Here is a 21,994-nt window from a genome sequence, read left to right as displayed (position 1 = left end):
AATGTGTTTGTCAAAGTTTAGTGTGTTGGTCATGATTACACCAAGATCTCTTACATGATTGACAAATTTCACTTCGCAACCACCGACAACCGCGCTTGAAGTACTCAATTTCGCCAACTGTTGCCTGGTTCCATATACAATAATTTCAGTTTTTGATTCATTCATTTTTAGTTTGAAGGCTGACATCCACTTAATTACGTCATCCAGGCAACTATTAAGTTGCTGAAAAACGATCGAATCAGTTTCGGAATTTCCTGTTTGAATTTTGAAAGCTAGCTTATGGTCATCCGCATATCCATAATGATCAGCTGGGTATTTTCGAACCACTCTGTTAAGAGCCGATATATACAAGGTAAATATAACCGGCCCGGCACAGGAACCCTGAGGAACACCGAAAAGTAATTGCTCAGTTTCAGATGTTGACTGTTTTACTAATACTTTCTTTGTTCTGTTGGTGAGATAGGAGTTTATCCATTTTAAGGGAATGCCATGAATACCAAACTCGTCTTGAAGAATACGAATAAGTATTGGGATGTCAATGGTGTCGAACGCTGCACTCAAGTCAAGCATGACCACGATGGTGACTTTACCTTCATCAATATTTTCTAGAAGGTCATTATACATCCTGAGCATTGCCGTTTCGACTCCGTGATATTTTCTATAGGCACTTTGGTAAGGTGGAAGGAGATTATTAGCCTTAATGTGATCATTTATTTGGTTTAATGCAGCTTTTTCAAGAATTTTGGAAAGAAATGTAAAATTTGAAACCGGACGATAGTTCGGTAATTCCAAAGGGAGACCTTTCTTCTTCAACAATGGTTTAATCACAGCGCTTTTCCATGTGTATATCATTTAAAATTCTTGTGTATTTATGTTATATAAGTATTGAATTTCATTAAATGTATAATATGTTTTTCTTCGATAATTGTATACATGCCCAATTGTTTTTACATCATTGTTATACCAGTTTACTAGAAAGATGGATTTGTTATTGATTTTTATATCTTTGTTATTCCATAAAACATGATGACATACAGGGATGCTTCTTTGTGAACTATTATATTGGTTTTTGATGTTTTGCCATGCGATCAGCATATCTTTCAAAAATACATTTTCTTTACTTACGTTTTTTATTATAGCTTCATCTAAGTTACATTCAAGTATAAGACTGGTTCCAAAGTTTTTCAGTTTTTCGTGCAGCAGTAGTTTCCATTTGCAATAATTATTTGTATCGAGGAATCTTTTAACCCAGCCCGCTTTTATGGCGTTCAAAAACAATGAATATCTGTAAGCTTTAGGCCTCCACTTTCATAAGGTTGAGTAAATCGTTTTCTATTAATTGTATCGGGCTTATCATCCCAAATAAATTTAAACATAGCTGTTGTTAATCCATCTAATACTTCCTTGTTGGATTTGGGAGAACCAAATGCTACGGTAGACAGACCATAAGTGGGTGGTAAACACTATTTCACTCGTGAAAAAAAAATGTGAAAAAAACGTGACATGTATGGGTTGTGGATACGATATTTGTTGCAGAGATGTTATTGGAATATGTTTCCATGTTGTCCATCACTGATATCTTCTTAACATAGCTAGGTAATATTGAGATACCATGTGAAATGAGCGCCGCAGTAGATCAAGCTGACATAACTTTGCATACGTGTATACTTGTTTCATTAAGAATTAGTTAGACATTTTTATCTCAGAAGAACAATAAAAATTACTCTTTTCTGTCGGCGTATAGGAACATTTTAAAGTAATTTCGTAAGTTTCTTTATTTTTTTACTATTCATTATTTTAAATAATTGATTGTTAAATAAGAAGTTTTTATTTCGATTTCATTAATTACGGTTAATTTGTTGTTATACTCAATATTTAACATTATTTTTATGTAAAACCAGTTGAGGTAATCAACTTTTTGCGTTCATATGCGTGGAAAATATATACAGATTTATTTCAAGTAATCAGAATTAACAATCGTTGTTTATTTAATGATAAATCGATGCATCAATCAAAACCTGGTTATATTAATATTCCGAGTGTTCTTTAACAGAAAAGATATAGATGTATTTCCGACTTTCAATTATTTTTTCTATGCCTGTAAACAAGCAAGCAAATGCGCCTTCCTACGTAAATAACTTTTGATAGTGTATCCTATGTGCTCTTTAAATCAGTGTTAACAGTGTCAGTTAGATAACATGAGTCGTGTTCTAAGAAAACTGGACATAATGCATGTAGTCCGCAAAGGCTTATCAGGGACGACACTTTCCGCTTTTATGAGATTTTTCGTTTTAATGAAGTCTCTTCTTAGCAAAAATCCAACTTAGGCGGAAAGTGTCGTCCCTGATTAGCCTGTGAGGACTGCACAGGCTAATCTGGGACGTCACTTTACGCACATGCATTATGCCCAGTTTTCTCAGAACCCGATCAACAATGTGCATCTTTTATTATATGTTTACCTACTATATTATTTATGCTCTTTAAATAACCATACATTACATTGGTGGTAATTATATTGCGTAATAAAAAGTACTTCTTCCTTTTCAGTAATATAAGAGTTATAAATAATTATTAAACGTGTCGTTCATGCTGGTAACATGAAATCATAGTCAATTAATGAAGTAGACCTAAGCATATTTATTAAACCATCACTTATTGATACATAATCATAATGTGTCTCTAAAACAACCTTTTATCACATGTCTTTCCCTGTTTCCCATGTAATATAACCCCCAAAAGGCTCGCTTACTAACACAATTCCTGAACTCGTTTAATCAAATATGGTATGATTACAGATATGACAACTCGTGCCAGATCCTATATATAGCATTCATTACAATAACCACAACGCAATCATCGCAGTAGTAACATCTTGACATCGTAAAACTATATTAATCATGTAATAATTCGCATAAATCATTTAAAACATGACCACAATAATCAGTTAAATAGTATTTTTCAAATCAAATGTTTGCATTTAAGCATCATATCGGTTAATCTCGTACAATCACATCAAAATGTAACGGCGTTTCGTAAAGAATCATTTTTCTGTCAATAGCTTAATAACAATCTTAATATTTTCATTCGTCATTATCTCTTTTCTTATTTTCAGGTTAATGACTAGAGTATTTTCAGGACAACACAAACACTTTTACATGAATTACCTTATTAAGAATTTGCTAATAATTACTGTTCACTTTCTTTTACGTCACGTCTAATCTATTGTTGTATTTTATCTATGAATTCATTGGATTTCTTATGAATCATCATAAAGGTTGTTATCGTTAAAATAGATTTTTGCGAGTGTGTTAAACAATATTAAAGAGTAAACTGTATTTGTGTTTTAATGTTTGCATGGATCGCTAAGAGCAAATTCACGTCTCAATTATTGAACTGCGAAAGTTACGTTCTTCAATGTCTTTTCGTATCCATATATATTTTAAATTAATTACAGTTTATCTAAAACTATGTTTACTTGCTAATAGAATCACCACAATGGAGTACTCACAATTAGCTGACATTCCATGTCATCACATGGTCATGTCATCAATATAAATCAACCAAATGAAATGGTAAGCAGAACATAAGTGGATGGTAAACACTAGTTCACGCTTGAATAAAATGGTGAAAACGTGACATTGGTAATTGATACGATTTTGTTTTTGATATGTTATTGAAATATGACTCCATGTGTTCATCACTGATATCCACTTAACACAACTATTAAATATTGTCATACCATGTGAAATGAGCGCCGCATGAGGTCAAGATGACATAACTTTGCATAATTTTTATATGTTGTTTCTTTTTATTTAGAATAAGTTTGACTATTTTATCGAAGCAGAAAAATAAAAAATATATTCTTTTCTGTGGGCGTATAGAAACATGATAAGCTTATTTCATACGTGTCTTCATTTTTTATTATTTATTATTATGAATAATCGACTGTTGAATAATTACGCCAGCAAATAATAATATATCATTATACAAAATATTTTAACACATATTTGAGTGAATTAGATGATCGATTGCCAAATACGATAGTTTAAGAAATATATGTATACTTTATAAGTAATGTATAAGTTATATAATTTATATATCGGTACGTTTTCTACCGTATGCAACATTCTTGTCAAAATATGGATCACGTGTACTATGACAGTATCACTCTAACGTGCTGGTGTTTGAAACGCAAGATATACATAGGCCAGGAATATAATCGCATTATATCGTTAACTAAATGAGACTTTTTGACGATGCTGGAACAGCAGCGTCCAAGGTTTGATAACCAGTAAAAAAATTCTTCACAATGGCGACCTATGTAAAAGACCGAGCCAGTCCGATTGAGATAACTCGATTTTTCAGTTACTTCCCTTGGCATTCGCCACTGCGTAGGAGATTGCTCGTTGATTTTCATTGATAACATTCTTCTAGCAGAGTTGTCGTTCGTGTTGATAAAGGTAAATATTAATAGAACAGCATATCCTGGGGAAACAGATTCAATAAGTGTATCAGAACGTTAATTTCAAATTAGTAATTTTACATCCATTTTATTTTTATGGACCAATGAAACAACTATATATTTTCTCTATTTTGTTTGATATTTGTTCTCGATTTAGTAAATAAATAGCGAATAAAAACATGTAAAATTAACTTTTTACGTGATCACAAAACTAAAGAATGCGAACGATTTCGAACCTGCAAATTGTAAACGCTGCACTGCTATGATATATATAGATAAAACAACATTTCTTCAAGTAACCGTCCGTCCCGCTAGCGCAGTGGTAAGCACGTTCGCTTTTTCACCTTTACGACACCGGTTCGATTACCGCTCCCGGCACAATGTTACATTTTGTATGTTTTGTGGTCACCATTCCGGACAGGTGTTTTTTTTCCGGATAATCTCACCACCCCCCCCCCCGCAGCATTTGACCATATACAAAATTAAAAAGTATTTCAGTACAAAACAAATAGCTGGAAATTGCAGCTATCATTCAAAATTCGTCCCAACTGTCGTCAATCTTATCTTATTAGGTAGGAGTGCTGGACACACTCCGGGTCCCAACATTATGCAGCCTCAGCGCGGAGGTAACTCATTACCTTGGAAAAACACAAATACACACACTGGGTGCAGCCTAGGCGCGTATAGACTCAAACAAGGCAACAAACTCAAGTGCGGGCACAATCATTTAAAATGTACATATCGAATACGATATTCTAACAGAAATTACACAACCACCTAAGTGTACATACCATGTTTGATATTTCGTTCGATTGTTAGATTTCAGCATATACATGTATAAGGTCATTTTGCTATTAGTTAACTTATCCATATGTTCGTGGGCGAACTCGGATAGTCAAGTGCTCATACGATTGAGCTCACATGGTCCGGCTATGTGCTCATACCTACTTTCGAGAATCATCATGAAGGTATTGCCATACTTAATGAACAAGAATGTGACCCGCCTCCCAGTTTCGCTCAATGGGTCAAGTTACCCACGGGTACTACTTCCCCGTACCCCTAAACTTATTTTCGTACCAAAAATGTTTCGTACGGAATTTGTTTTCGTACCAAATTTTTTTTCGTACCCAAAATTTTCGTACCCAAATTTTTCATCGTACCCAAATGTTCGTATCAACATACACAATTGTGGTGATATAGATAAACTTAAATTGATGTTTTATATCCATCCTCTTCAAAAGCATCGTCGCACCAGTACTGCCAGTACTTTGATTAGTTCTTACACTATCATATTTCGTACACCAGTATCAATTTTTGAAAACTTAGACGATACTTTCAACAGTGAATGCTTACTTCGTTCGCGTTATTTTAAGTACACACACGCCTTTTACATACGTAACGATGCTATAGATTTGTAAAATATGAAGATTAAATGTTGAAGGATGATATGGGCAAGTTTACTGTGACATGGTTAATACTTATGTTTGTATTTTTATGTATTATTTTATGAATGCAACATGTTTGTTAATTGTGCTTGCACCATGATACCCAAATAAATCTATCTATCTACAGGCCCCACAACCACGTTTCCCTACTTGAGCCGCGTCTTGCGAACATGGATCGTGCAATACGCGAATAAAAAAAAACATAACTAATTTACTTGCAAGTTATATGAACGGATTGGGAATTTTACGTGTGCAGAACGTACCTGCGAACATAGGGCACAGTTTCTTCCAGATGGCGATGGCTCCACTCTTGTGGAACTGCCCAAGGGCGAGCTCCATGTAGAACAGGGGCAGCCCCAGGAACACAAGCATGATGAAATAAGGGATCAGAAACGCACCTGAAATAGCCACAAATGTGATATATTGCTTTATAAAAGTAATGCATGTACAAGCAGCTGAAGCAAACGGATTAAAGGAACAAAGACACGTTTTTAAAAGAAATAACTAAAACGCGTCCGATTTTTGTAGAATAATGTAAATCAAATAACGCAACAGTCAAATATAAAACATAATTGATACTTTTGGATAAGTTTTCTGGATTGAACAGTCATTTGCTAACTTTGATAATTATTACGTTCGGCCTTTAGGAACCAAACACACAATCGTCCGATCGCGTTATCCCTTCGATCAAAGAATGCACGACAACACTGATTCACTCTTTTTACAAGAAGGTCGTAAAATCACAAAAACGCAAAACTAGTTTGTTATGTCTATAAGCAAATAATTTAGATCAAACAATATATAATGTCCTGGGAAAAAATAATGGCAAATCAATTGTTCATATTTACTAGTAGAAATTAATGATAGCGAATAGAGTATTTCAACAGATGGACATTGTAATACACTTTTGCATACCTTTTGTGTTGCAACGAATATATCAACGGTTTATCAACGATCTTAACGACTTGGCAATATAAAAGTAAAATATTGAGGAAATATTATTAATCACCGCGAATCGCTGCGAAACTGATACCTAGAGTTTTTGAAATTTGAAAACGTGCTATCGCCATAGTGCTTGCGAGCCTCTCCAATTATCCTTATCACATCTCGCATCATCGGTTCGTATCTTGTACAACTCGGCCCTTCAGTTTAATTGACGTACACCGGCAGCTGAGATTTGGTGCGTCGATTTAAACACACCAGCCTTCAAAACATTAAAAAGAAAATCTCTTCCTTTATAAAAAAAATCAAACCAAAGTTAAATAAGACATATTTGATAAAAACAATATTTTCTAAAATATAAAGCAGATACACTTTGATAACTGATTAAATTATACAATACAATAATAATAACGAGTCCTGTATCGACTTTATCAGTACCGAAGACTCTTCTCGCAGTAATTGAATGAAAGACGAAGCCAAACAAATGTGTTTTTTGGCGTAAAGTTATTAACAATACATCATACAAATTCTGGAATAAAGATATGTTTTTCTTAAAGATAAAACGTTTCCCATCAGTCTAAGAGATACTAAAAATACCTGAACAAATATAAAAAGCATATATCCGATTAGTATTTATATAACAGAGTGCAACAAAACACAATCGTGTATATACGGGTTAACTCGTAAACCAAAATCATAAAACAAGTAAATCAAATGAAAGCTGAATACTGGTTGCATAATGCAGACTGTTGTGAACGAAGGAGGCATACGACGGCACCGCATCTATCCGGTGCCACTTCCAAATATAATATTGATAAAAATCTGTCTTAGAAAAAACATTGAAAAATGTCATCAATCAGTTCCATTTCAGAAGTGCGCATTTGCTGATATTGTTATGCGAATATTTTCACCATATATGTGTTGCCATCTTGTAATTGAGTGCTGTATATGACTAGTTCATTAAGGAAATATATAGAAACATTGAAACACTGGTCCGCTAGTCCATTATTACAATAGATAAACAGAAAATACATACAATATGACCTGAAACATAAAACATGACATAAGCTGAGGTTACCGCATTAGAACTATCAAAGCAAATCATACCCGCCTTACCTCCAACGAAGCCCAAAATCAAGTACAAAACACACAAACTAATTGTATAGAAAATCATATTAATATGCAACTATATATAGGATAAATATATAGAATGAATAATAATTCCATAAAGTAAAAATGAATGTTCGAACTTGTTATGATACAGCAGAGCAAAAGAATTACAACTTTTTCAGGCATGCGATAAAATAAGTGCATAGAGGATATTTAATGTTGGATTCGGTGAAATATCAACACTAATCTATTATTCTATTTATTCCACTTTTTATTCAGTAAACCTTTTTATTTAAACAAAATTACTTAAACTGGATAATTTCGCTGGATTTATGAGGTCATTTGTCGAAAAATGACGTCATTTCGTACCGTGTTTTATAGCAGACTTAATCAACGGGGCTTTAATCAACCGAATTCGCTGTAGGCGTGGGATAAAATGGTTTATAAGCTAAATCGCTACTTGCTAAAAAGATTTCAGATCATGGAATCAATTATAAGACGTTTCATTTTACTGATTTTGTATTGTAGGTGATGAGGATTGGTAGATATATTTTGAATAATGCAAGATTGCTTGTCAAAAAATAGTATGGGTATATAACCTTTAGTAATTGAAACTAGCATACATGTATATTCAATTGCATTTATCAGTCATTCTATGAATAAAACTATATAAGTTTTGTATTTTGTCTGTCATTTTTCACAAGCATAGGTGTTAACACTAATGTATAATAACAGATTCTTGACCTGAGTAAATTGATAAATGATCTTAAATATATCAACTTCTTTCTAGCTATCAGAAAGAAAGCTTTAAAATAACAACATTTGGTTAAATAATGAAAGATTGTACGATATCCGAAAATAATACGACGATTACAAGTGTTAAATTATCGCTTTGACTGATACAAATGACTTTTGAAACATGATAGTCGATCAATTTCTTTGACTGATTTTAAAAATTGATATTCTGGTCCACCCATCGTAACAGCAGTCATTAAACTGCGACAGAGTAAGACTTTATGTATTGGTCATAATTCATATTATATCTATCTGTCCTCCAATCGGTACGAATTTCAGAAATAACCCATTTATGCATAGTGGACTCTCCCATCCTTCTAAATTGGATCAATTTATTTCCAAAATTAGGGATGTCTAGTATATTTATTTCTATATTTAGAATATTTCTTACAGAAATTCCTTTCAGCACACAGCGCAGACCCAGATGAGACGCCGCATGATGCGGCGTCTCATCTGGGGTCTACGCTTTTTTGCTTAGGCCTTTTTTTCTAGAGCTAGGCATCAATCGGTTAATAAATCAAACTCCACAATCTAGCTGGTTTCCCCTACAGCATCTCGTGTGATGAATTGATATTTTATCTGAAATTTTCAATAACAACTGTTATTAAGATATGGAAAATTTGTTTATGTCAAACATTTCCACTGCGAACATGATTTATCTTCTTCCTCTTTCGCTTGGTTAATTTTCTCAGATTAAATGTATTGGATGGCAATCTGGATAATACCTCTCAGCATTTCTTCGATATTCTATTTTTAAATTAGATCCTAAACTTGGCAAATTACGAATCAGTATTTAGAGAGGAATTACGTGATATATAGATCTATTAAGATATAATTTTGGTGAACCCAGGTGCATAATTGTAAATAATGACCCAAAGATGAATCTTAACAAAAAAATTGATACAAATATTATCGTTTTAAAATATAATTTGATAATCTCGATACTAAAGCCATGATGCACCAAAAGGTGAGCCCAGGCAGGCTTCTTATTAGCGATGGTACAAAAAAGATATATAAAAGTTAATATACTGTTGTGTTAGCATACATGTTTGACACGAAAAATCGGCAGAATAAACACTAATTTGGAGGAACAAATTATTATAAGTTTTTATATTTTAATTACAAAAAAATAACATCACGATACAAAACAGTTGCTAGTTGTCTTAATGAATTCGGACAACAGGAATAACCAACTCATTTTGTAAATACAGAAATGGCAAAAAAGTGTTGCAACGTTCAGATAAGCTTTACTTTTGTTGGTATTTTGGACTTACAAAGGTACTCTAAGAAAGGGTGGTAACTAAATAAAGAATATATTCATTACAACACATATATCACAATTTTTGTTGAGAAGTCGAAAACAACAATGGGGTTTTACCCTGGTATTAATTTCAATTAGTTAAATTAATTATTTATTTTTTTTAATCAGCAACAAATAGAGCTTAAACTAGTATGTGGTTTTACTATCGTGTTTATTACAATTAGCTACATAATGTATGTATTGTTAAAATAGTACCAAAAAAGAGAACCTGTAAATAAGATATCAATATGAGTCTTGTTATGAGAAAACTGGGCTTAATGTATATGCGTAAAGTGTCATCCCGATTAGCCTGTGCAGTCCGCACAGGCTAATCAGGAACGACACTTTCCGTTTTATGGTTATTTTAGTTTCAAGGAAGTCACTTCTTACCGAAAATCAAGTTTAGGCGGAAAGTCTCGGCCCTGATTAGCCTGTGTGGACTGCGCAGGCTAATCTTGGAGGACACTTTACGCACATGCATTAAGCCCAGTTTTCTCAGAACAAGTCTTTTATATGCATGTTTCGCCATTCTTGTGCCTGCCCGTCGAGAGGATTGACGGAATTGAGGCGGGTCACATTGCTTTGCCCTTGTCCGTAACTCTGTCTTCCTTGCATTTGTCGGATTATTGTTTCGCATTCGGCTCAAAACATATTGTTGCTAAAGCGACAAAACTAATTACAAACTGTGTTATCAATGTGTCTTCAATTGAACATAATAAAATATTGTGAAATATATGGACACAAAATATATCTGAATTTGTTTCCGTGTGCAGACTGTTTAAATTGTACATTGTTAAAACAACAGAAAAACACTCAGACGTTCCAAACTAATTTAATCTATTCAAATAATTGAAGTTATGTTTTAATAAACAAATTGTTCTTTGCACAATGCTGTACTATCATTGTAAAGTGTCTCGATTACTTTGACAATGCAGCGTTGTCACTCAGCAGCAGAGAGGTTACCTCTTATTTAGCACATATTACTTGACTCCCCCATTGAGCGTCGAGTGTTTTTTAAACATCACGCTTAACTATGCTACAAAGTGACCTGTTAAGTTTAGGCGAACGCAATTAATAATAATATACTCAACATGTTCATCAAAACTTTAAATTAATGCCAGTTCATTGAACGGCTCATAATTTTAAATCTTTGAAATTGCAAACTTTACAGAAACAAATATATATGTATAGAAATCTATAGGTTTAGTTTCGAACAACTCGGTGGCGTTTGTTAATACCATCTTGACCTTGATATTGTTGTCCACAATGTCTAGAATTGTCGAGCAGTAAATAAACCTCTTAAGCGATCAAATGCGTGTTATTATGTTAACCCTTTCAGTGCGGGAACCGAATTTTCAAGGCCTTTGCAAACAGTTTGAATCCAGATGAGGCGCCACAGAACGTGGCGTCTCATCAGGATCCAAACTGTTTGCTATTCGGATAGTATTCTTTGAAAAAAAATCTAAGAAAATGCTAATTTTGGAAATTCAGCAGACGACATTTTAGCAGACGACAAATTTCCCAGCATGCAATGGGTTAATAAAAGATAAGGCAACATTAGAATTTTCGCTATATGCGGCTTTACGATCAAAGCTTTAAAGTACAAGAGCAAGACGATCTACATGTAATTCAGTATGTTAATAATTTTCTGCTGATAAACATATTAAAAAAGTTGTTGAGAACATACAATGTATATTGGTGGAGTTTCAAGTTTTCAAATAATTTATAATTTCAAATTGCTTGATTCGTGCAATAAATGAGGATAACTATCGCCCTGGGTGCGTTATGATTCTATCAATGGCTAAGGAGATACAGACACTTCCCAGTTAAAGCATTAAATATCAATTCGTCTTAATCCCTTTGTCGTATTCTGAACAACGTGCAACATATAATTTGGTCTGTTTTTAACGGGAGGTTGTCGCTGTACAAGTTGTTTTCTTTCAGATAGCCTATTCTTTAATTTGGAGATTGACCATGCATGCGTCTTCCTCGAGTATAGACTTACATATATATACTTAAGGGTTTATTACAAGTTGCTTTAAATTTAAAAAAAGAGTCAAAAACAGCTGAATACAATATTTTGCATTTAACGGAAATGTGTTCAATGCTTTGGTTAAGTTAAATTTAAACAAACAAACAACCGTTTAAGAACTTATTTGTAAATGACTGTAAACTGACCTAATTAAAAGATATACTTTTAAAGCAGGCGGGTTTTTAACTGTCCTGTTAAACGCACCATATACATGAAGTTATTGTATTATTGAATTGTGTAAGGTAACATATCAATGGCGTGCATTAAGAAGATTACGTAACTATTTAATGCTAACACTTGAATTATAAGCAATAGTTCTATAAATCCGTTAATACAACCATATTGACGCGTGAGAAAGCGAGATATTCCATATATACTGTGGATGAAAATGATTACTTTGATTGAAGAAGGACACCTTTAAGATATCGATATTTTCACAGATGTAAAAAAAGAATTGTCTATTTGGAAGACAAACGACGTTGACAGATATATTCAGATATAAATAAGGGCCAAAAATAAAACTTAATGAAACTAAAACATGATAGGTAACTGGACTTTCTGTACTGTTCGCTCGCAATTATAAAAAAACACATCGGAGCCTAATTCCTTTAAAATCCTTATCCCATTAAGTCCAAGCGTCTAGAAAAAAGGCCTTGGCAAACAGCGTAGACCCAGATGAGACGCCGCATGATGCGGCGTCTCATCAGGGTCTGCGCTGTTTGCTGAGAGCAATTTCTGTAAGAAATATTCTAAATATGGAAATAAATATACTAGACATCCATAATTTTGTAAATAAATTGATCCAATTAAGAAGGATGGGAGAGTCCACTAGGCATAAATGGGTAAATTAACACGTATCAATCCCGAACTAAATATGAACATGTACTGAGACATAAATATGTAAAATATGTGTACCAAAATAGACGATCACTTACTGCCCTATTGTATTCACCGAAAGAAGCCTAAATATAGGTATTTCACGGAAAGTTTATACGTTTATCAGGCAAAAAACTCCGAGTGTATATTTTTATTTCAAATTATTTTCTTAACTGATCAGTAGGAAGGGAAACACGTTATGTTTGCTACGCCAATGAGCTATTTAACCATTTACCACTTAGACATGTATTTTGACACATTTGTACTCCCATAGAACGTTAACTTTAAATAAATTCCTTTCTTACTAAATTCAAGTTTTAAAGGCTATTTCCAACCCTTATTTACTGATGAGCAACAAACAGCATAAAACCTGAAAAGACTGCGGGTTACTTGGAGGCTGTTCTGGGTTTATGCCGGTTGCAAAAGCCATTTTCAATTGGCTTCTTATGGGGGAAGGGTTAAAGCAATATGGATAACATTTTGTCGCATGTTTAACAAAAATGAAAGCATCTGCTCGAGAAGTTCATAAAAGCAACTTGTTTAAACAATAAACAATAAACAATCCATGCAACCGCAGTTCACATATAAAGCAACTTCCACAGTAAGTGTATCAATCTTCTTTAACAAGAAACACGGGAGCACAACCGAGAAGCGCTTATTTGCGCTGAAATAAATATGAGCCGTGCTCTTTGAAAATGGGGTTTAATGCATGTGCGAAAAGTGTTGTCCCAGAATAGACTGTGCAGTCTGCACAGGCTAATCAGGGTCGACACTTTCCGGAGTATTGCTAAGAAAAGAATTTCTGTGAAAGTAAAATACAATTAAAGCTTAACTATGCCATGGCGACCTGTATAGATAAAAAAAAGATAATATAATCAACGTGTTTATGAAGATTGAAACTTGGGTCAGTATACCCTTGAACGCATAAAATCTAAAATATTTGACGTTGCAAAAATACAAAAATAGAAGCTATAAAAAAATCAAAGCCTAAATAGACTACAACCAGGTTCACGGTTGTTTACATATAATTGACCTTGATGTTTTTGTCCATTATCTCACTACAAATGCCGTGCCAAAAATACACCACTCCATTGATTAAAATGCGTGTTAGTATGTCAGTAAACAACCTGGTAACAACAGGTATTTCGCATTAAGATTGCACAGATGATCAAACTTCCGGAAAACCACAAGTCAAGTCCTTCAGTTATATCAACTGCAAATGTTTGTATGTCATTTACCTACAAAGGTACATTAAATATATTTATGCCTAGTGGACTCTCCCATCCCTCTTAATTGGATCAATTTATTTCCAAAATTAGGAATGTCTAGTATATTTATTTCTATATTTAGAATATTTCTTACAGAAATTCCTTTAAGCAAACAGCGCAGACCCTGATGAGACGCCGCATCACGCGGCGTCTCATCTGGGTCTACGATGTGTGCCAAGTCAGGGTAATCAATTCAAATAATCACAAAAATGTGTACTCTTAAGTGAATTTCCATAAACAGTCAAAAAATGATAAATTAAGGTACTACTTAAAACCGCGGACTTAATACTGACTGGGTGTAAAGTAATACACATATAAGTCGTGTTCTGTGAAAACTGGGCATAATGCATGTCCCAGGGACGACACTTTTCGCCCAAATTGGATTTTTGCTAAGAAGAGACTTCATTTAAACGAAAAATGTCATAAAAGCGGAAAGTGTTGTCCCTGATAAGCCTGTGCGGACTGCACAGGCTAATCTGGGACGACACTGTACGCACATGCATTAAGCCCAGTTTTCTCAGAACACGACTCATATTGAAACCAAGATTTATTCAATATGAAGAAAACCCGTTTAACCCACATACATGGCAACTTAGTGTTCAAAAGCTTGCATACTAGAAACAATCACCGTACGAATATTGGTTGAAGTCAAATATTAAATAAGAAACTATTTAATGTGTTCAAATAATCTATTCATCAAAACGGATGCTTAACGTTAAAAATATACTAATGTCATTGACTATGATTGATGATCATTGATGATCAATAAAATTAAACGCTACTTGGGTTTGCTTACTCTTGATTATGAAAGCTGTCGAGTCGCCCTAATCGTTAAATTGAATTAACTTATTGCAATTTAATTACTGCAAAGGAAGTTTTACAATCTAAACGCTATTAAGGTGAAAATATACGTTTATTAAAATATACACTTTATTTTGCCATTATGTTTGTGTAATAATGCTCATTATAATTGAGCCGTGCGCTGTGAAAAGGCTGACCGCACAGGCTAAACAGGGACGACACTTTCCGCCCAGATTTTTAGCACAGAAGAGTCCTTTTTAAACGAAAAATATCATAAAAGCAGAAAGTGTCGTCCCTGATAAGCCTGTGCGAACTACACAGGCTTATCTGGGACGACACTTTAAGAACATGCATTAAGCCCCGTTTTCACAGAGAGCGCTCAATTATAAATCAATTATTAAACTCATTGATGATATTCATTTTGCATGGTAATGTATTGAGCACAGTCGCTTTAAGTTTTATGTATTATCTGACAGTTAAACGTGTGTTACATTATCCCCAATGTAATGCTTTATTTGTCAACCAAATAGTGGCACATTTTCGGCATGTTCGTTGAAAATGTACACGCATGTTTGCCAATAAAGTTTGCTCTCTATGCTTTACTTCTTTTCATATCATCAAACATTTTTTTATACACAGCTGCCTGTAGGACTTCCCTAAATCTGATTAAATATAATAATTTATAGAGAAATGTGTTCATTATATCGCGTATATGTCAAAAGAAGTAAAACCGAAGAAAAGTAAAATTCAGCATGAAACATAAACAAAGGGAAATAATCATGTAAACGTGGTATCAATAGTAATGGAACTTACACACCGTATGATTCTTTTGACGAAGTATCGTTATCTTTGATTCTTTTTATTGGTAACTCTTATATCTTTAGAAAGTCAGAAAACATGAATCCAGTATAAACACTTCTTATATTTTTTTGAACAGGAATATAATAATAACACGCGGTTTAAGTATTCAACAACCACTTTGTTTATAAACCTCGTATAGTTATTCTACGTGAATTGTACACAGATTTAGATTTACGTATTTGTGATGAATAAATTTACTTGAATGAATGAACTGTAATATTGGAAATAGTTTTGAATATTATCATAACTAGAAAAACGATCACAATATGTCTGCCCTGAGAATTCGAACCTGGACGTCCGATTTACATAGCAAGCGCGCTACTACTTAACCATGTTTTAAAATTATATGGAAGCTGAAGCGTTATGTCGGTAATACACTTTTAAAAAATATCAATGAAAAGCGTTACGAATGTTTCATTTTTTTGCTAAGTTCGATTCCACCTACAAAGTTACACGAGATAATCAAAGTGATATGGTTGTCGGCTCGCTACGACCTGTCAACTGTTTCACTGGTTTGGGTTGTCGTTTAAAGCTTTATAGAGCAGCTTGACCCAAAAAAACAAATGAATTCATTTTTAAGGACTTTTCACTGTCATACATTTTAACATTCCCATTTTCTTAAATGAATTCCTAAGCTGGTAGTTGTATCAGCAAAGTTACTGAAGCACAGAACGACTGTTGCGATGACGGAACCTCATTGTTAAGCTTATAATGCTAGCCTTCACATCTGCATCTTGTACATGCTAACCTGTCCTCCCAGCTTGACTCATTTATGCCTAGTGGACTCTCCCATGTCAAACAAACATACCAACATATCAAAGTATTGACAGAACTAGTGTGACGATGCTTTTGAAGAGGATGGATATAAAAGCATCAATTTAAGTTAATCAACATCAACACAATTGTGCATGTGGATACGAAATTTTGGGTACGAAAACAAATGTGGGTACGAAAATTTTGGTAAATAAAAACTTATGTCAAACAAAAAAATTGGGTACGAAAAAAATTTAGGTAAGAAAAAAAAATTGGGTACGAAAAAAATAATGTTGGTACTTAAAAAAATAGGAACGAACAAAAATTGGGTTAGAAAATAAATATGGGTACGCAAAAAAAATTGGGTACGCTAAAAAATTTGGTTACGAAACAAAAATTGGGTACGATAAAAATAGATACGAACAATTTTAAGTACGAAAAAAAACTGGGGGTACGGGGAAGTAGTACCCGTGTGGAACTTGACCCATTAAGCGAAACTGGGGGTTGGAGTACATTCTCGATCAAATCTAAAATCTAACTACATTTGGGGGTTTCCCAGCGTCACAGCGTTTGAAGTGCCACCTGGCAGTTTCGTGTTCCTGTCCCGAACCTCTCGATAAATTTTAAAGAGGACGGGCACCAAATTGTCTTTACCTTTATCAATGATTATCAGCGAGGTATGCCGATTGAGAAAATTTAGCTAATTCAATCGGACTGGCTCGGTCTTTTACATAGGTCGCCTTTGTGAAGAATGTGTTCATGGTATGATAACTTAGACGAGCTGCTTCGCTGAAGCAGCATCGTCAAAAACTGACATAAATATGAACACATTTTTTTTTTTCAAATAGCCGACAACGACCGATTAAGCATTACAATTCCCGGGTACGTTTTAGTATATTTACCGTATCCGGGGTACATTTAAGTATACTTAAGTGTACAAGGGGTACATGTAAGTAGTTACCTAGCCGGCAATGACCTATCGAGCGTAATTAGAATTCCGCTAAAAAAATACTTTCATGCTAAGAAAGTGAGCTGAATTTACAAAATTAAATACAATTAATAAAGTGAATAAAATGGCGAAAAATACATGTGTCGACATGAACGTCGCCATCTTACTATCACTGATTTGATCTAATCTGAATGCTTTCCAATATCGGTCATTTTTTCATTTGAAACTTTGAAGCACGTCATTGCAAGATTAATTCAAAACTTGACACGGAATAAACGATTTAAACCGTGGCTTAAACGTCGCAGAATGTTGAACTTATAATATAAATCGATAGTGTGTTATGTGTGTGTATTATTATTTACGTTAATACTGATTTCTTCAATATCACTTAAACGTTTCACTATCAGCATACGTATACAACAATTAAATGTTCGAAACAATTGCTTGCATATCGCGGATGATCTAGTGCGGCTTCTGCATCAAAGAAAGTAGTAGAAGAGTTAAAGAAGTTTACCCATTTATGCCTAGCGTCAAGAAAAAAGGCCTTGGCAAAGAGCGAAGACCCAGATGAGACGCCGCATGATGCGGCGTCTCATCAGGGTTTGCGCTGTTTGCTCAAAGGAATTTCTGTAAGAAATATAATAAATATAGAAATAAATATACTTGACATCCCTAATTTTGGAAATAAATTGATCCAATTTAAAAGGATGGGAGAGTCCACTAGGCATAAATGGGTTAACCTGCTGCCGTGTTTACCTACAGGTTTGACAGGAAAACAATCACCAGGACAAACACTATTTTGAAGATTTAAAACTGATTTTTATTTTATTTGAATGACCAAATAATAATAAAAGTGAAATGTAGATGTTACCATTTCTGTCTATCACTTCCTAGTTGCAGAGTCAATAATTGAGCCGTGTTCTGAGAAAACTGGGCATAATGCATGCGTGTAAAGTATCGTCCCAGATTAGCCTGTGCAGTCCGCACAGGCTAATCAGGGACGACACTATCCGCTTTTCAAGGAAGTCCCTCCTTACCGAAAATAAAGTTTAGGTGGAAAGTGTCGTCCCTGATTAGCCTGTGCGGACTGCACAGGCTAATCTGGGACGACACTTTACGCACGTGCATTAAGCCCAGTTTTCTCAGAACGCGACTCAAATGTTATTTTATATTCACACTTATATGTGCAAACATGCATTTAGATGGTTTTAGATATGCCAAATTCCAAAACTCATTCCGATGAAAACTGGAATATAACTCTAAACATAATTCATTATTTGTATCGCATACATATATGACGTTAAAATTATTAATTATGTGAGTATAGCTATGACTAGATGATCAGTCAGAACATTTAAACTACATATAAAAAGAACATCCATAAATATAATGCATGTATGAAAACTCAATGATAATTCTACTTTAATAAGTAGGTGTGTGGTTTCAGAAAAAAACATGAATCTTCACATCCAAAATATGTTTTATGATAATCAAACTGATTCTTGCATACTAAAAGAAAACACAACTTTTAAAAGTGTCGACAATTGATATTATTATACAAGGTAATTTAGAAAGACATGTACTCGGAATGAAAAAAATCAGGCACAATTCCCATCATGCTCGTCGTTTTACTATGATTTCAACAAATATGTAAGATGGTGTAGTTCATTTCAACGGGGCCTTTTCATAGAATTTGGCATATATTTAGGTTGGTAATTACCGGTAAATGCTTTATATTGATCAATGTAAACAATTGATCTAAAATCTCCAGTAAAAAAGAATAAAATTAAAGAACGAAAGAAGTAACCCTTAACTGGACTCAAACCACTGACCCCTTGAGGCTAAGTCTAACACTTAGACCAATCGGACATCCTTGCTCATACAATGAATGATGCATTTTATACTTTATTTAAGCAATCTTCGTAGTGTCACAAAATATAACGACAACAACAAAACTCTCCAAATTATTCAATCGTTTCGCGTTGCAACGCTTTATAATTTTCAGGTTTGAAATTGTCTTAAGATGCACATATTGGATATTTTAGCGCATGAGAAATGTTCAGTATTACGGTTTCCTCACAAATAGCATAACTACAACGAAAATTTGCGAATCTGAAACAATTTGTTTCTATTTTGTCAATTTACCCAAACGTGAAAAGGCCCCTTTAAGGAAAACATGTGTGTTACTGATGATTCCTATAAAAGGTGACGTTTGAATACCACTTAGCTTTTTGTTTTCTAATTAAAATGTTCCTTAATTCAATAGCTTTTCCGATGTGGATCGGATTATTAAAATCATGTATTCATATTTCTGGGGAAGATATTCGTTCGTATTCCCATTTTATTTTGGTTATAACGTGAACATACGACTTTTGTGAAATGTACGGAGCGAAAATACGTTGATCGGATTGTTGTTTTACCCTAATACATTCAGTTCCAATCAAAACTTAAATATGCAGTTAAAGGAAATATTGTCCAATCAACTTATAGTGTTTTATAAACATGCAGTTCTTTCATTTATAGCTTACGATTAGGCTTCAGTGTTTTGCAAATAACTAGCAGCTGTCAGGTATGCCACTTATTTAGCTGTAGATTACTCGAGACATGAGCATGACTTATTATAAGACATTTAGGGCTTGTGCACGCAACTATTGTATAAAAATAAATATATACCGTAGTATTATTGCAACACAGGAATCATAGTCCTAGTCAATATTAATTAAACAATAATATTATAAGGTGTTCAATAACGTTACTGTTTATATGAGATAATTAACAAAGACAATGAATGCGTTCGCCTTACCTCCACCATTTTTGAAACAAATGTACGGAAAACGCCACACATTCCCCAGGTCCACCGCAAATCCAGTCACGGACAGCAAAAAGTCTATCTTATTTCCCCACGTTTCCCGCTGGACACCGTTTTCGCCGTTGGATGGCGTAACGCCTGTGTTTACGTCACGTTCCTCTACGTCAACGCTACCACCCTTTTCAGCATCTTTTTCAACTACGTATCCATTTATTGTCAATAACTTTTGCGTTTCAGGACATGCTTTGACCATTTGAGATTCAGTTTCATTCAATGTTTCCTCCGCAACTACGAGCAAGTCATCCGTTACAGTATGTGGCTCCATATTTCAATTGCTTAGTTGGTTGATATAATTAATTCATTTTGGTTAGTTGTAGTTTTCGCTGGTTATTTCATATATGTGCCAGTGTATCATTAAACCGTAAATATCTGCAATAAATTCGAATATGATGTACTTAAATTACAACATAATAATATTGAAACACAGATGCAACACATTTTATATAATAATATTTAATTAACGTTACTCTAAGATCACGTGCGTGTATGCTAATTTAATAATTATATTCTTCCCATTGACGCGCGTGAATCTCATCCAAGACTCAGGAATGCGCTCTCACAGAGTTATAAATCCGATGATCTCTTTAATATCTTTTCTCAGCCAGTGAGCACGCAGTGCTGATATCCAACTATATGCCAAATCTGCAAGCATGACCGCCTAATAAATCTAGCGCTGTCACAGTATTCACGGCGATTTTTGTCCGCTTATGAAATACCCCTGTACGGTCGCACTGTCTTCTCAAACAAGTGTACGTACCACCAATTCAGACTAGGTAATTTATTCATTCACCATTCACGCTGTTAACAAATAAACTTGGCATTTAATGACTGATTTAAAAGCTTTTATTCATATTTTTTAATAATATAATGCTCCTCTTCTGATGCGTGTTTATATTTACAAACTAATAAATCGCAGTCCCGCTAAGACGTGTAAGCTATTTATCAGTTCACATTCAGTTCATACAATTATGGAATATTACGAGATGAGAAATTAATCTTCATAATATTTACAAAGGTAATCCATCTATAATCGACACGCTTGTCCCAATATCGCGTTAAGCAGTTAACCGAGAGCAGCCTACTTACTGATTTATTCCAGCTCGGTAGTATAGTATAGCTCGACGCTTATGCCGCTTGAGTGTGCGAACCTCGAGAGAGATGTGCAAGTATTGACTATTACGTATTGGAAAAAAGAATGCATTGCATCATTACGGATTTTAACTCCGTCCTTCAGTTTGCGCTTTAAGTTTTTTGGACAAGTTATGGAACATAAAATAACTTGCAGAAAAACCAGAATGACGTTTGGAATATTTAATATATTATTCTATCACATGCTATACCCTGTTTCCCATGTAATACAACAATAACATATTTTTTTATATTACACATGTGTTATACAACATTTCTAAGCGTTTTCATTGGCTTAGTTTTCGTTTATTGACCAATCGCATTTTGTTATTTTGCTGAAATGACGTTGCAACGTCAAATGAAGTCACGAAATGTAAACAACATTCGGGATTTATCATTATGT

The 21,994-nt window shown here is 34.1% G+C and overlaps 1 protein-coding gene across 2 annotated transcripts in view; it reads right to left on the bottom strand.

Moving 5' to 3' along the window:
- The window catches only part of LOC127837399 (sodium-dependent serotonin transporter-like), a 71,499-nt gene extending 49,924 nt beyond the window's left edge, over positions 1-21,575 (bottom strand). The window contains exons 1-2 of one of the 2 annotated variants that reach the window (XR_008029264.1): positions 20,398-21,575; positions 6,171-6,305 (exon numbers count right to left, since the gene is read on the bottom strand). Coding sequence is in view for 1 of the 2 variants with exons in the window: in XM_052364410.1 (XP_052220370.1) it covers positions 6,171-6,305; positions 20,398-20,728 (466 nt within the window). In the remaining variant the exon portion in view is untranslated. The remainder of the gene's footprint in view (positions 1-6,170; positions 6,306-20,397) is intronic. The other variant, XM_052364410.1, reaches the window with a different exon arrangement.
- Positions 21,576-21,994: the final 419 nt, after the last annotated feature.

This window comes from Dreissena polymorpha, chromosome 1 (assembly GCF_020536995.1).
Source record: "Dreissena polymorpha isolate Duluth1 chromosome 1, UMN_Dpol_1.0, whole genome shotgun sequence".
Taxonomy (NCBI): domain Eukaryota; kingdom Metazoa; phylum Mollusca; class Bivalvia; order Myida; family Dreissenidae; genus Dreissena; species Dreissena polymorpha.
Note: the sequence above shows the minus strand (reverse complement) of the source record. Positions and strands in the feature narration are given on the sequence as shown.